Source organism: Phodopus roborovskii, unplaced genomic scaffold, assembly GCF_943737965.1.
Source record: "Phodopus roborovskii unplaced genomic scaffold, PHOROB, whole genome shotgun sequence".
Taxonomy (NCBI): domain Eukaryota; kingdom Metazoa; phylum Chordata; class Mammalia; order Rodentia; family Cricetidae; genus Phodopus; species Phodopus roborovskii.
Window position 1 is genome coordinate 15305127 of NW_026126517.1, and position 15204 is coordinate 15320330.

Consider the following 15204-nt stretch of genomic DNA (forward strand, 5'->3'; position numbering starts at 1 on the left):
ACCTGCTTTAGAAAGAGGACCTCTGAGGAGGGAAGCTGACTGACTTACTGAAAGCCACAGAGCAAGTGAGCATGGAGCAGAGCAGGACCACTTCAGCTCTTCCTGCCTCCCACACTAGGTTCCTGATGCTCTGCCGTCTGCCTTATTTGAACATGTTGCTCCTACATTTGAATGGACCAAATATCCACAGCCTTTCTCATCCACTCCCCAGAGGACATGCCTCCTGTTGGTCACTTTAACAAACATCCCCCCTCTTGGCTGGGCATATCTCTGACTATGATGTCAAAGGACTTTTGTGTAACCCAATACATGGCTCTGGACATGCTATTCTGTGTCTGACCAGCACAGGCAGCCAGTGTCTCTCCTCTTTACTAACTCCTGCATTCTTGACTCTTTGGAATGTTGTGTTTGTGTACAGAAGTGTTTTGTTTGCTTTTGGGACAGTGTCTCACATAGCCTGGGGTGGCTTTGAACTCACTAATTGGTTGAGGGTGGCCTTGAATTCCTGTTTCTTCTGCCTTTACCTTCCAGATGTCTAGATTATAGGCATGGGCTGTTACACCTTGGCTCTTGGCTTTAATGAAACATTTATTATTATTATTATTATTATTATTATTATTATTATTATATGTGTGCACATGAATATGTGCATGTGTGTGCGTGCGTGCGTTTGTGCACGTGTGTGTGTATGTGTGTGTGTGTGTGTGTATGTGAATGTGAATTGTGTGGATGTGTGAAGGTCAGAGGACAGCCTGTGGGAACTGGTTCTCTCATTCTACCCTGTGGGTTCTGGGATTGCCCAACTCAGGTGTCAGCTTTGGTGGCAGGCACCTTATATGCTAGCCATCTTGCTGGTCCCAAGTATCTTGTTTTTGAAGCCTCCCATTCACTTAGCAGCATTTCTCATGCATCCTAGTTTCTTGGGTCATCCCACAGTCAGGACTCTCCATCTAGGACTTCCAGGCCCTTGGGACTTCAAGGTCAAATTACCCAGATATGTCTTTGATGATATAAATAAGGCACTCCCTAGAGTATTAAAAGAAACAGAACCTACGAAATTTAAAACAACTTCTAGTTCCTCCTCTGGCACCCCATTTGGCTTGATTTCTCAAGACACCATGTTAAGAGTGTTCTCCAACGAGGCGGGCATTCTTCACCTGCAACTGATCATAGCTGAATGCAAGTAGAGTAGAAAAGCCAACTTTGAACTAATTCATGCTAAGCTGTGAATGACTGATGGCCTCATGGCCTTCCCACAGGCACTTGCTTCTACTGGTGTAATTTAAAATGGACAAGACCAGTTGAAGCTCAGACAATAAGAGCAAGAAGATAAAGTAGCAGAAAACACGATGAATCAGATCCTCATGTTACATTCTTGGTGTCTCAGAGGTTGGTAATTCCTTTCACAAATTCTCTTACATTTCTGTTAAAATTTTCTAAGATAAGTCATATTACAAGGACTTCCCTGGTAGCATTTGGAGCAGTAGCTATGCCTGTGTCAACTCAAGTATTTCACACTTGTCATGTTCTATCCTCACCAAAAGCCACTCAAGTTGGATATTGTATTCCCATTTTTCATCAGAGGAAATGTGCTTCCTGAGGTCAAGGACTCCCTCTAGGTCCTCTTGTGTCCTACCCGAGAGACTGCAGTCTCTCTGTGGGACACATTGATGTGTCTAGATCTGGGGGGCCAGTGGGTACTACTGCCAGTGAGCTGATGACAAGACCATCTACATAATTCCTTCAAGGCTTAGGACAGTGCTCTGCAAAGGGGAGGTGGCAGGAAATGCAAAGAACATCTGTGGTGTGGTTGACAGAACCCGCAAGATGGATAGGCAACTGGCTGACTTTCACCTTTACTGCCCACTTTGGCCTGGAGCCCTATGGGATCCACCTGGAAGTGTAGCCAGTTTCCCCCAACCCCGAGCCTAGCATGCAAGGTATTAGGCATGCTGGTAAGATGGCTGGGAAACAGACTGTCAGAAATCCTGCTATATCCACAGACATTCAGAGCAGTTTTCCTCAGAGTCTAACATGGAAATCACCCAAGTGTCCCTCAGCTGATGAAGGAATGTAAACACAGTGTGATCTAGACACACAGGGGAGAGCTATCAGCCCAAGACAGAATGACGGTGCTTACTCTGAGGATGGACCTTGACAACATGATGCTAATTAGGCAAGTACTCCACCACTGAGCTATGCCTCCAGCCTCATGATACTAATTAAAAGAACTCAGCCACAAAGACTGTCTTATGATTTACTTGAGTGAGAGTTCTGGAAGAGCTGATCCATAGAGGCATGCAGTAGAGTCCAGGTTGTGAGATACTGGGTGTATTGGCTAATGGCTGTGGGATTTCTTTTGGAATAAGAAGAATACCTGGAATTAGGTAGATGTGATGATTGTGCAAGAGTGGAAATATACTAAAACCTATGCTACCGTTTCTGTTTTGGAGACAGACAATATATAGCCCAGGCTGGTTTTTGAACTTATTTTCTGACTTAAACTTGCTTTGCCTAAAACTTCTGACCTGTCCGACTCCACTTTCCAGGTCCTAGGATTGCATGACTCCAGGTATATTCCTATATTCCATGCTGGGGATCTATCTTGCTGGGCAAGCATTCTAACAACTGAGCCACACACCCTTACTCTGGAATTACATATTTTGAAGGGTAAATTTTATGGTACGTGATGTTAACATTTAAAAAATTATACAGAGGAAGCCCCTGATGCCTCTTCCCCCCCCCATATGCCTGTCTGTCTGTCTGTCTACCACAGCAGGGTTCATAAGAGGATCCGGAGCAATGCCCTGAGTTCTGTATGGCTGGGATGGAGGTGGGAATGAATGAAGTGCAGTTGGGCCCCGGATGCAAGCCGCACCAGCCTAATGAAGGAGATGGGTGGGGAAGGGCATGTGTGAAGTGGCTTCACTGTGACTTAGAATCTGAGCCTGGGTGCATCAAAACCCCACAATTCTCCCATGTCAGGTCTCTGGCTGAGAAGCCACACTGTTGTGGGTTCAGTTCCTGCTTGTTCTTAGTATCTGTGTGGTCTTATGGAACTTGAGCTTTCTCTGAGTCTCAGTTTTGTCACTGGTAACACAGGACTTACCTACCTCCTAGGGTGCTTGTGTGGTCTAAACGAGACTATATACTAAAGTGCAGAGCGTAGGCTGACTGCTCTGGGGAATGGAGGACCGTGCTGGGGCTTGGGCTTTTCTCCCACACAGGATCATCAAGGCTAGGGATGGAAATGGATAGAACTGCTAACAGGTCAGGGTGACAGGTGTTGGGAGTAGCAGGGGTGGTGTCACAGCTGAAGTGGAGGAAAAGTGACTTTCTCTCCTTCATGGAGGACCCTCTCCCAGGGCTTCCTGCATGACCTGTGGGGCTATGGACCTGTGTGGCTTCCAAATGAAGTTTAGCCTCTATTAGAAAAGGAAATAACAAGAAAATGCCACCACATTCTTCAGGGACTGAAAGCCAGCAGCTAAGGATGACAGTGTCCCCATCTCATTTCAGCCTTGTAGCTGGGAGTTAAGCTCCCACCCCAGGTATTTCTATCATCTCAATGCATCTCTGTAACAGCTCATGGCACAGAACGTCAAAAACAACAAGAGGCCCTGACACAGGACAAAAGCAGGGGGAAAACACAACTTCTGCCTGATGGAACGGCAACAGGAAAAGCCAGTCAGTGTTTATAGAACTGCTCAGAATCACTATGCAGCCGAGGTGGCAGATTACGGAATGCTCTGTGCATCTCCTGCGAACCATCCACTGGCTTCACACCCAGGATGCAGAGGAATAGAGAGAGTGCTTTTGTGAAAGCTTCACCAGCCAAATATACAGCTTATCAAAAGCCAGCCACACCTGTATCCACACTGGTGGGTGCCAGTTACACACGATACTGCGGTTCTGGGACTTAATGAATGAAATACCACGCAGAAAGAAAGAGTTATTGTTGCTAAGAAAACTAGGTAGAAAGCTTTGGAAAATTTGAGGCTCCAATATGCTTTAAAATGCTGACTACCTCAGATTGGGTGGGACACACACGAGAGACTGGAATAAAGATCTAGAAAGATCCCAAAACCAGATTAGAGTTCCAAAGTCACTGTTCTTACTGCACTTGACGTAAGGTTGGGATTTGAAGATGTTTTATTATAAGAAAGGTTTATGCAAATAAAATGATAAAGTTTAGTCAGAAAAAGATGTTGGCTCTCTACCAAAAGATTAGCACATGAATACATGTATATCTTCTAAATTAACATGAAGCATGTCTTTTGGGTGGCTGTTCCTTTTTTTTAGCTTTTCTTTCAAATTAACCAACCCATAAACTAGTTGTGCTAACAAAGCTGGAGACAGGACAGTTACAGTGCCCGGATGTTTGTTTGTCCTTCACACCTTCTTCTCCTAATGCTGGGCAGTCAGAATCTGCCCAGTGTATGGAACCATGAGTGGGATTTCCCAAGAACTGTGGTCCCTGGGGTTTTTTTTTTCTCAGAGCAACAATGACATCACATGTAATTTAGAGCTCAGATGTTTGGAAGAAATCTTGAACCTTGTCCTTCTTGCAATTCACCATGTGACTCAGTACACTGAGAATAATGAAGAGGGGCTGGGAAGATGGATCTGTGGGTAAAGTGGATGAGGACCTGTATCTGGGTCCCTGGCTCCCATGAAAAAGCTGGGTGTAGTGGCATATCTGTAACTCCAGCACGGAGTGTTTGTTTCCAGACAGGATCTCATTATGCAGCTGGCCTGGGGCTTGCTATACAAACCAGGCTGGCTTTGATTTATGAACTCTGCCAACCTCTGCTCCTTGAGCACTGAGATTAAAGGCGTATACCACCACACCTGCCTTATAACCCCAACACTGTGGGGTTGGAGATGGGGGGGCTGGGGGATTTCCCTAGCCAGCCAATCCAGGGGAAACAGAGAGCTGCAGCTCTGTGAGAGACTAAGGTAAATAGTGATAGAGGAAGGTGATTGACCTCTGGTCTCTATATGCATGCACTAGGAAGTGCACCCCACCCCATGCAACCAATACATATCCCCCCTCTTTCTTCCTCTCTCTCTTACACATTCTCTCTCTCTGTCTCTCTCTCCTTCTTTTAAAAAGTAGACACATCTTTGTAGAACAAACAAACAGTTCATCATGGAATAACTTCTTAAAGATCGAGTGAGTCACAAGAAGGTCCACACACTGTAAATCAAGGATTTAAGGCTCAAGGCTCACGGAATGATGCACAGCCCTGTTCTTGGGAGATTTGCCACAGCTGGAGAGACTATGTACATAGGTACATGTAAAGAGTACGGTTTTTCTGCCCGCCGCCTGGTCTTGTCCCGCCGCCGCGCCAGCCCCAAATAATACACAGAGACTCTGTATTTGATACAATACTGTTGGCCCGGTTACTTGTTTCTTATCGGCTAGCTCTGCCTTAATTATTAACCCATTTCTGCTGATCTATGTATTTTCACATGGCCTTCTCTTACCAGGGAGGCGGCTGGCGTCCAGCTCTCTCCAGACTCTCCATCCTGACTCTCCCTACTACTTCCTATTTCCTCCTTATCTCCTAGTCCCTCCTATCTTCCTTTCCTATTGGCCAACAGTGCTTTATTATTAACCAGTATGAGAAACATATACAGAATGACATCTCCCATCAGGTACACTCACATCTACAGCAAGCACTATAGAAAGTTTGCTCTCTGTGTGAGAGGATGGCAAAACCTGGCACTTTAAAATCAGGCACTTTAGGCAAAATGACACATTAGCTACTCACCTCCAGAGTTCACAGATATTGGGACTCAGTCTAAAAAACGTGTTTCAAGCTCAATGTAGTGGCATGCAGCTGTAATTCTAGCATTTGGGAGACTGTAGCAGGAGTATCATGAGTTTGAGGCCAGCCTGGACTCCTAGTAAGACCCTGTCTCAAAAATGAAACCAACAAAACTAAACCATATGTGACTTCGCTCTTTGTTCATTGTAGTAAAAGGTTCAAAAGGGAAGAATTCCTTTTTGTTGCTTTTAGGTGGGGTTTTTCTATACAGCCCAGGCCAGCCTTGAACTCACACTCTGCCTCAGCCTATCAAGTACCAGGATGGGTACCATCACCATGCCCAGTTGACAGTTTGTTATGTTTATCCTGTCTTCCCACTTTCACCACTCTGAGGACTAAAGCCACTGGAATTATCCAGCAAGTAGGAGAAACAGTTCATGCCCCAATGCTCCCATCTTCAAGTCTGTCTTCCCTCTATTGTGTCACCAAGAGCTTTTCAGTGTCTCTGCTGGAGCTGGAGAGTGAGAAGGCATGTAGAGCTGACCATGCTGCTCTTGATGACTGCCTGTGTGGCTCAGCCATGGTCTGCTTAAGACAGCTACTAGGTGTACTCATTTTGATAAAGTTGCCTAGACTTCTTCCATTTCGCCCTGAAGTTCTGAATTCTGATTTTGGAAGCCCAGTGGCCACTCCCACCTCATCTTTCAAGGCCTCATCTTGTATACGTTTTCCTCCCTTTTCTGAGCCAGGAGAAGCAGCAAGTACTAAGAAGTCCTTGGGCTCTAGGTCTCACTTAAGCCTCCTCCAATCTTCCCTGTAGCTGATGATCTAGCAAAACATTTTTCTGAGACCATAGTCTCTGCATGCACAGTGTGGTGCCTGTGCAGTGGGCTATTAATCACTCCCTGCTGTAATTGCACACCCCAGCATGCACACACACAGACGTACACTCACACTCACACACACACATTCATACACACACACACTCACCATGAGATGCTGGAAGAGCCAAGAACGCATTATATTGGTGGCATGCTTGGGCAAGACTCCTCGTTTGTTCTTGGACTTCTTATCCTCATTGTCCAGGAGGGAGGTGAGGTCAAGGTTAACCTTCAGGGCACGTGAAGAAAAAATCAGCATCAGCAGCCTGTGAGGCCAGTGGCTAGGGACCTGTTGCCATAGTAATGGTACACTCTCACTGCCAACCCCCTTTTCTCAAGATACTCTTAGGGCCCTGGGGAGGTCACCTTTTCCTCTCACCCCATACCACCCCCTCAGAGAATGGAGATGAGGCTTGGGGTGAGGGGAGCAGGGGGAAGGGGGGATAGGAGAGGAAACAGCCAAAAAGGATCATGCAGGAAGTACTGAAGATGTGAATTTGCCATAAACCAACCAACAGTAATTAGCATTTCTGTGATAGTTTACAGTTTACAAAGCACTGTCCCTCACCATGGTTAACCCTCATCCCAGCCCTGTAGGTTGGCTGGGCCATTTACAGTAGGTATTAATCCCTCTTTATTGATAAGAACTGAGGCCCAGAGAGGTTAGGAGACTATGTAAGATCACAGAGTTAATATCAGGTCGAAGGCATCTGCCTTTAGATCTTTTTATAGATCTGAACTCTGTGTCACTGATGTTCATAGAGGTTGGAGCTGGGGACCAAGCACAGGAAATACAGAGTCCTTTGATATAAACTCTGGAGGCACCCAAATCCCCAGAGATGATAAAACCTTGCCTAGCTTCAGCTTCCTCTCTAGAAATCAGCCTCTTAGAGGTGAAGATTAAGTGAGTCACTTGTCACAGTGCCTAGCAGACAGTAAGCAATCACAGGTAGCCAGCTTCCCACTGCTCATGCACGAGTGCACACACCTGCACACTCACCTGCATGCACAGTGCACACACCTGTACACTCACCTGCATGCACAGTGCACACACCTGTACACTCACCTACATGCACAGGTGCACACACCTGCACACTCACCTGCATGCACAGGTGAACACACCTGCACACTCACCTGTGTACTCTGGATCTGGATGGCTCCCTGGGGGATTGCTTGGGTGACCACCTGACCCTGGGAGGTTACCATGGTAACCGGTTGATATAAGGCTCCACCTGAGGAGACAACCAGTTTTGGGGTTCCCTGCCATGGAGGTGGGAAAAGAGCAGGCATGCAGGGTCCCCAGTTGCTTGGCATGCACATGGGAAGATTCTTGAGGGCAGTGGCGGGATGTGTGTTTGTTCCCCTTATAGGAGAGGAGTGGGTGAGGTGAGAGATGGTGTCAAGGGGGGAAAGCAGAGCATTTGGTGGGGAGTATTTAGGGGAAGGAACAGGACTTTACTCAGTCTTGGATGTGTGTGCATGTGTGCGTGCATGCTTGTGTGCGTGTGTGTAAGAGAGCTCCTGTGTGTAGAGGGGTGAATCATGAGATTTTGTTCCAGCCCATCATAATCAGGTCTTGCTCACCATGTGCAGAATATTTCAGGCAAGAAACTAAATGAAAGTTCCTCCCTTAGCAGAGGACACTTCTTACTCCAAGAATTCCCAGGGGCACCCCTTCTTTTCCCAAGATGCTTCCCACAATCCCCAGAACCCTGCACCAACCTGACACGACTTGTGAGTTGACAGTTGTCATGGCGATGTTGCCCTGCTGGAGTGCTGAGGCTGGAACCACAATCCCCTGAGGGTTATTGGAGACCCCAGACATGGAATTGGGGGAATTCTGCAGGAGGTCCTGGCAGTAAGGGAGGGGTGGATTGTGACAATGTCCCTAAGAGCTTAGATGCTATATCCCCTTCCCCACAACACACAACTCCTGTTCCTCCCAGACACAGACCAGAAGGCAGCTCTCAGGACTTCTAAGAGGAGTGGATAAGAAGTCGCAATTTTAAAACAAACAAACCAAGGGCCCATAATAGCCCTACACTGACATTTTATTCCACTGGTGACCTGAGGCACAAATGACCCCCCCCCCAAACCTGTGGACCTCACTACAGCTCCACTTTAGAATCTGCAGTTGTGAGGTCTGGGTTCCAAGCCCAGAGACTCTTTAATGGGTCAGGGTGTGCTCCAGGCTTTGGAGTTTTAAAAACTCCTCGGGTGATTCTGGTTTGCAAAATGGGCTGGAAATATGGCTCATTAACTGCTCTTCCAAACGATCCAGGTTCAATTCCCAGCACCTACATGGCAGCAAACAACTGTTTGTAACTCCAAAATCTGACACCCTCACACAGACACACTACAGGCAGAAGACCAAAGAGAATGAAATAGAAATAAGTAAATTATTATTTTTAAGCCTCCATTCACCTGCTCAGTATTTACTCAGCTGTAGGCTCAACTGCCCAGATATTCACCCTGGCCCTCCCCTCTCTCAGCACCTCTGTTCTTTATCTGCCTCCAGCCCAAAACAGCCTCCCATGTTGTATGTGTTTCTTTATTCATTCTGTGCAGTGCTGGCTTTTATGCACACGCTGGGCAAGTGCTCTACCACCCGAAGCTACACCCCAGCCCTCCAATGATTTGCCTTTGTACATCCTTAGTGCCTATATTATATATATATAATAACGGCACCTTGTGTCACCGTATAACCTGTCTTCTAATGGCAGCGCACATAAACCTAGACTTTGTCCACATGTTACCGATTCTTCCGTCTTCCCTGCATTCTCAACACAGAATTATACTGGGATGAGAATTCCTGTGGCCCAGATTGTTAGCCAGCTTGCTTTAGCAGCAGCCCAGGCAGCCAAGAAGATAACTTTTTCCTGGTGTCTTGTTCCCCTCATCATTCCCTTCTAGCAGTCAGTGAGGAAGTCCTTGGCTATAATGCTGAAGGTCTCCTGACAGCAGAGGAAGGCTTCACTGCAGGCCTCCATGATGAAGCAATTGCCCTCCCTGCTTCCTGGGCACCTGAGCATGGTGGCTTGGTTCTGGAAGGAGTCGTGAAAGAGGAACTGAACGTGTAAGAGGCAAGGGGACTCAGTTCTATTCTTTGTTCTTGGTTTTGGGACCCTGGGGACGGGAGAGGGCAGTTCTTGCCTCGTCTTTCTCCTCTAGAGCTCTGTGAGAGCTTCCCACCTGTGAGATTCATCTCTTCATCTGTCCAGTCACACAGCTGAAGTTTAAAACTGAGCTTAGCATGCAGAAGCCTAGAAGCTGCAAAAAGCCATTGTGTTTACCAACTTCCTGAGGGGTACAAGGAAGAAAATAAAATTCTTCAGAGGTCCTGGTGGCTTACACCAGGTCACACAACTGGTTGCCAGCCACAGGACTAGAACTCAGCCCCCACCCCTACACTCCCCAGCCACAAATATTGAATAACGGCTTTGGGCTTCAAGGAGATTCTTGAATCCTACCCATGGAAGATAAAAACAACCCCAAGTCCAGAAGCAGCATGGAGAAGATGGTCATCTTGGGAATCATACATGCCCATCTTGGAATGCCCCTTACTTGCTTACAGAGTTGGTTTGAGCTAGTATCCAGGAGCTCCCAGAGCCTGAGTTTCCAGGCTTGAGGCTTGAGATCTCCTGGCGCCAGTTTCCCAAAAGACCCTTCTCACTGGATGGTACTAGTACCAAAGATGGCTGAAGCAGGAGCGAACTTACAATGTAGATTTCACAGAATGGGGCAGTTCAATGTCATTAGGTCTAAAGCCACAGGAAGTAACTACACAACAATCTCTCATTTGGAATCTGCCATGTCATGGCAGTCCTAGGATTTTCAATGTAAAGGCTTGTCCTAGACTCCCATTACCACTCCCATCTAACCCCGGCGGGTTAGAAAAACACAAAAAAAGAGTAGCATAAACATAAGACTTGCCTTCTGGGCTTCAACTAACACACACTGTTTTCTAGCCAAGGACAGAGGGGTGAGCCCTACCCGGACACCTCACCTGCTTAGCCAAACTGTGCCTGGTTTCTTCCCATGCACACTTCCTTTGGGGAACTAAAGGCAACTTTTGTTCTTCCCTGCTCCTCTCCACCCTTCTCTTGTTGTTTGGCTGTGAGATGCTGAGAGGGAGCCAAAGTATACCAGCAAAAGTGTGGAATGGAAAACTTTGGGGGTAGAGAGAGCGGGCAGGGCCAGGGACAAGAAAGAGAAGGTGAAACCCTGACTTCCTTGCATTTGGCGTTCATCCTCCACATCTGCAAACAGGGACTGCTTCACAGGTATGTAAACACAATTATTTTATTTTGAATTATGTATGGGTGTGCCAGTCTATTGCAGGTATGTGCCCATGTGGATGCAGATGTCCTCAGAATCCAGAAGAGGCCATTGGCTGCCCGGGAGCTGGAGTTATGGGTGGCTGTGAGTCACCTGACGGGGGAGCTAAGAACTGAACTCAGGTCCTCTGCAAGAGCAGTGCATGTTCTTAACCGTGGAACCTTCTCTCCAGCCCACACTGGGGTGTTTTTAAAGACATGGATTCTCAGGACCACCCAATCAGACCCTCAGCAATCTGTATTTTTCAAAACTTTCCTCAGGTAGCCTCCAGCATCAGATGGATCTGAAGATTACCATTTTAGCATACACATAAAGACCAAAGGGTGTTGGTTACCGCTTAATTTCATGTTAATCTCACCATCACCTTATGGGGCCAATAGGAGAGATTTACCATTTTCCTTGAAAGGATTGAGGTTCAGAGAAAAAGGGGACTTCACTGACTCAAATAGCACTGACTCAAATAGCACTGACTCAAATACCTGTAAGTCTCTTGGCCTCAGGTGTAGGGTGGAGGCATACACACACACACACACACACACACACACACACAGAGAGAGAGAGAGAGAGAGAGAGAGAGAGAGAGAGAGAGAGAGAGAGAGAGAGAGAGAGAGAGAGAAGTTAGATTCATAAGCTCTACTACAAACATACTGCCTGTCTAATGATGTATTTCCCACTTCATGTGCCTGAGGTCACTTGAGTGGGAGAGCAGGGGTTAAATCCTGCCCTCAAAGTCCTAAAGCCTTGGTGTTCTTAGCAGCAGCTTCACACCCAGACAGGATAGCACAAACCTTGCCATATGCCACCATTGGTCTTGTCCAATGCACCCCTGGACCCTGTTGCTAAACCTCAGAAACCTAAGCATGGCCCGAGTCTCAGAAGAGAGCCAAGACTCTTCCTTGCTGTGGTGTCTGGCTGCACATCAGTCTTTAGCTCTGTGGAACAGTGACAAGGCAGCTCCTACTCTCTAGGGACAGTCTCAGTGTTTTCTGAAAAACCGTGTGGCAGCAGCAGAAGCCCTGGGGAAGAATCTATTGACTAAACACACGATATTGTCATCTCCTCAACAGCTTCCTCAGAGGCTTATCTGACTGTCCCAGGTGGATGCTGCTGTGTGGTCTCACAGAGAGACACCCACAAGGAGCTAAGAAGCACAGCGGTTGCAGGGTTAGCAGCCTCTCCAGCATCCAGTCTCACAGCCTCACTTGAACTGTCTGGGCATCAGGCGTCGAGAGCTGCTTGTCCATCCCAGGAACTCTGCTGTGCCTCTCTGGAGAGCCAGTGGAAGCTTGTGCTCCACAGGTGGTATTATTAGAAGCTCCCCACCCCCACCCCACCCTACTCCCCATGAGACAGAATCAATGAGTCCCTCAGAAGGGGCTGAGCAAGGGGGGAGCGGCCACCTGTCACCTCACCCCTGTGGTCATCACTCATCCTTATGGACATCAGTGGTCATTTTACCACAGCCAAAAAGTGACTTCTTCAGAGGAGGTATTTTACTAAGAAACAAGAAAGGCTCTGGGGAGCCTATGGGGGAGCCATGGGGCACAGGAACAATGACTGTGACTACACATCTGGATATGTGGTCTGACTTCAGCTGGGGTGAGGGAGTTCTCCTGTGTCTGCTTTCTTCACTCTCAATACGGAAAGGGCCTAAGATGCCCAGAAAGTTATTTATGGGGAAAAACCAAGCCAAACCAAAGCAAAACAGGATGGGCTGAAAAATTAAAGCATCAACATTTCTCTTGAAGATATTTATATATATTTGGAATGTTTATCTTACTAGGTTGCCCCTGAAACGGGGAGATTCACTGGATGACCTTGCAAAACCCTTTCAGTTGAGGATTAAGGAAAAAACCAATGGCAGTCCTTAGGATTCCAGTGAAAGAAGGTTAGGGGACAGAGCCCAGATACACGGCCCACAAATCAGCCATCCTTGCCCTGGCCACTAGGGGTCTCTCTGGATCCACAACCTCAGATCAGTTTACCAACCCCTTCCAGAAGGCTAAGTCCAAGGCTTATTTGCCTGACCGCAGAGGAGGATGGGATGTATTTCACTGTACCCCTCTCACTGGAGAGCTTGTACCTTGCGAGACATGGCCGTGGACAGTGCCCCTGACTCTTCGCGGCTTCCTATCACCTTAAACAGGGCACACAGATCTGTTCTCTCTTGCTCAGATGTCCCATTGCTTTAGCTTGGGAATAGGTTTCTGAGGGAAAGAAAGCTGGCTCTCCGTTTGACACCGCCCAGCACAGTGTGGAGAGTGTGATAGGTGCTTGCTAGATCTGTGGCCCAACTGGGCTGTATGGGTCTAGGTAGGTGAGGAGGTTGCCTCTGTCCCCAGACACCCTTTCTGGCAGAGTTCCTCTGTTCTATCACAGCCAGAGTGCTGTCTGAGACTCAGAAGAGCTAGGCTTGCAAACGCAAGCTAAGCACTTATAAACAAGGCACCTAATCCTGTCCTGTTCCATCCCAGCTGGGGGCTTTGGCCTCCACCTCCGGAGAAAGGCAGCCCAGGCTTGCAGGGACAAGCTGCAGCTGCTGCTCTTAAGGAACATTCCTTCCCGGAAGAAGAGCTCTCTGGTTTCACTCACCCATCAGAGAACCATACACCCAGGACCAACAGAAGCCACAGCTCTAAGGCTCTGGAAGAATCAGGCAGAATAAGTCCTCTTCTTGTCTCCTCTGTCTGGGGTGTTGCTTTCCTGTCTAAGGGGTGATTCTCTGGAGGTGGACCACCTCCCTTTGTCCCCCACCTGGCCTGAAAAGTCACAGGGCACACCCTCAGGATGCTCAGCATGCAACAGAAGTCCCAGGCCTTGGCAGAGGTGACTGGAGCACACCACCTTCAGCCCCCTGACCACTTCAGAAAAGCAGAGCTTGCTGCATGTCAGAGAGAAGCCCACCCTCAGGAGGGAGAGATGGGCCATCAGCATCCTCCATAGGCTGCTGGGGAGTCACAGAGCTAAGAGGGGTTTCCTTAGTAGGCTGCTAAGCCCAGCACCTCAGGGTTGTGCTCATTTCCTACCTCTTCTCCCTCTTCCAGTAAATTACCAAATCCAAATTCATGCTTTGAAGAAACCCATAACATCACTTCTAGTCTCTGCATCCCTGAGCTGGGGTCACTCCCATACATGTAACAAGATGTCACCATATTACAAGAACATAGGCTCTGTAGTAATGATTATTACTTAGTGTGTAGGGCTGAGCCAGTATCCTTACGTCTCTTTTTTCTTTTTCTTCCAGTGCAAAAAAGGAAAAATGACTGGCTCAAGCAAAGTGGCACACGCCTTCAACCCCAGCACTTGGGAGCCAGAGGCAAGAGGATCTCTGTGAGTTCAAGGTTATTCTGTACTACAGAGCAAATTCTAGGACAGTCTGAGCTGTTACACAGAGAAATCCTGTCTCAAGAAAAAAAAAAAAAAACAGAGAGAGACAATAATGTCCAAATAATATCCATCTGAAGTTGTACCTAGTACATGCTATGTTTGAGAAAGAGAGAGCTCAATCATTAATTGTGCAGATTCCATAAAAGCTCAATTAATTTGCTTTGCATTGTGTCTCTAGCTGTGATCCTATTGCTTATATCCCTATTTTCTTTAAAATACTTAGCAGTTGGCATCAAAATATATATCTTCCTTAGGGCTGGAGAGATGGCTAAGTGGTTAAAAGCAATGGCTACTCTTTCCAGAGGACCTGGATTTGATTCCCAGCACCCACATGGCAGCCCTCAACTGTGATGACTCCAGTTCCAGGGCATCTAACAACCTCTTTTGGCCTCTGTGAGTACTGTATACACATGATATAGAGACATACATGCAGGAAAACACTCATACACATAAACATTTTAAGTATCCCCCTCATAAATTTAGTTTCAAGATATCCCATCATTTCCATTTCAAGGTCAGGGACTGTCATATCCATTTTCATGTCCTCAGAACTCAGCAGGTTCCATGAGTGCTTGAGGAAATATATGATGCATGACTGAATGACTTTCTGTCCCCTTATCTCCAGGGATTCTGAAAGGCTATTCCCTAGCCTCTCCTTAGACTTCTTTCTGTCCCAGGAACACTTTCTCTAGAGATGCCAGTAGTCTACCAACTCTCTCAAGCCTTCCTGAAAGGCTATCTCCCCCAGGAAGCCTGAGCAATGATCCTGCAGCTTCCCCCACCTTGTGCAAAGTCCTCCATCCTGAGACTTGTTCATCCTGTTT

At 47.3% G+C, this 15204-nt stretch overlaps 1 protein-coding gene across 2 annotated transcripts in view; it reads right to left on the bottom strand.

Moving 5' to 3' along the window:
* The window catches only part of Pknox2 (PBX/knotted 1 homeobox 2), a 260987-nt gene that overhangs the window by 11678 nt on the left and 234105 nt on the right, over positions 1–15204 (bottom strand). For both annotated transcript variants that reach the window (XM_051197087.1, XM_051197086.1), the window contains 3 exons: positions 8378–8507; positions 7790–7887; positions 6765–6884 (listed from right to left, as the gene is read on the bottom strand). In XM_051197087.1, coding sequence (XP_051053044.1) covers positions 6765–6884; positions 7790–7887; positions 8378–8507 — 348 coding nt within the window. The remainder of the gene's footprint in view (positions 1–6764; positions 6885–7789; positions 7888–8377; positions 8508–15204) is intronic.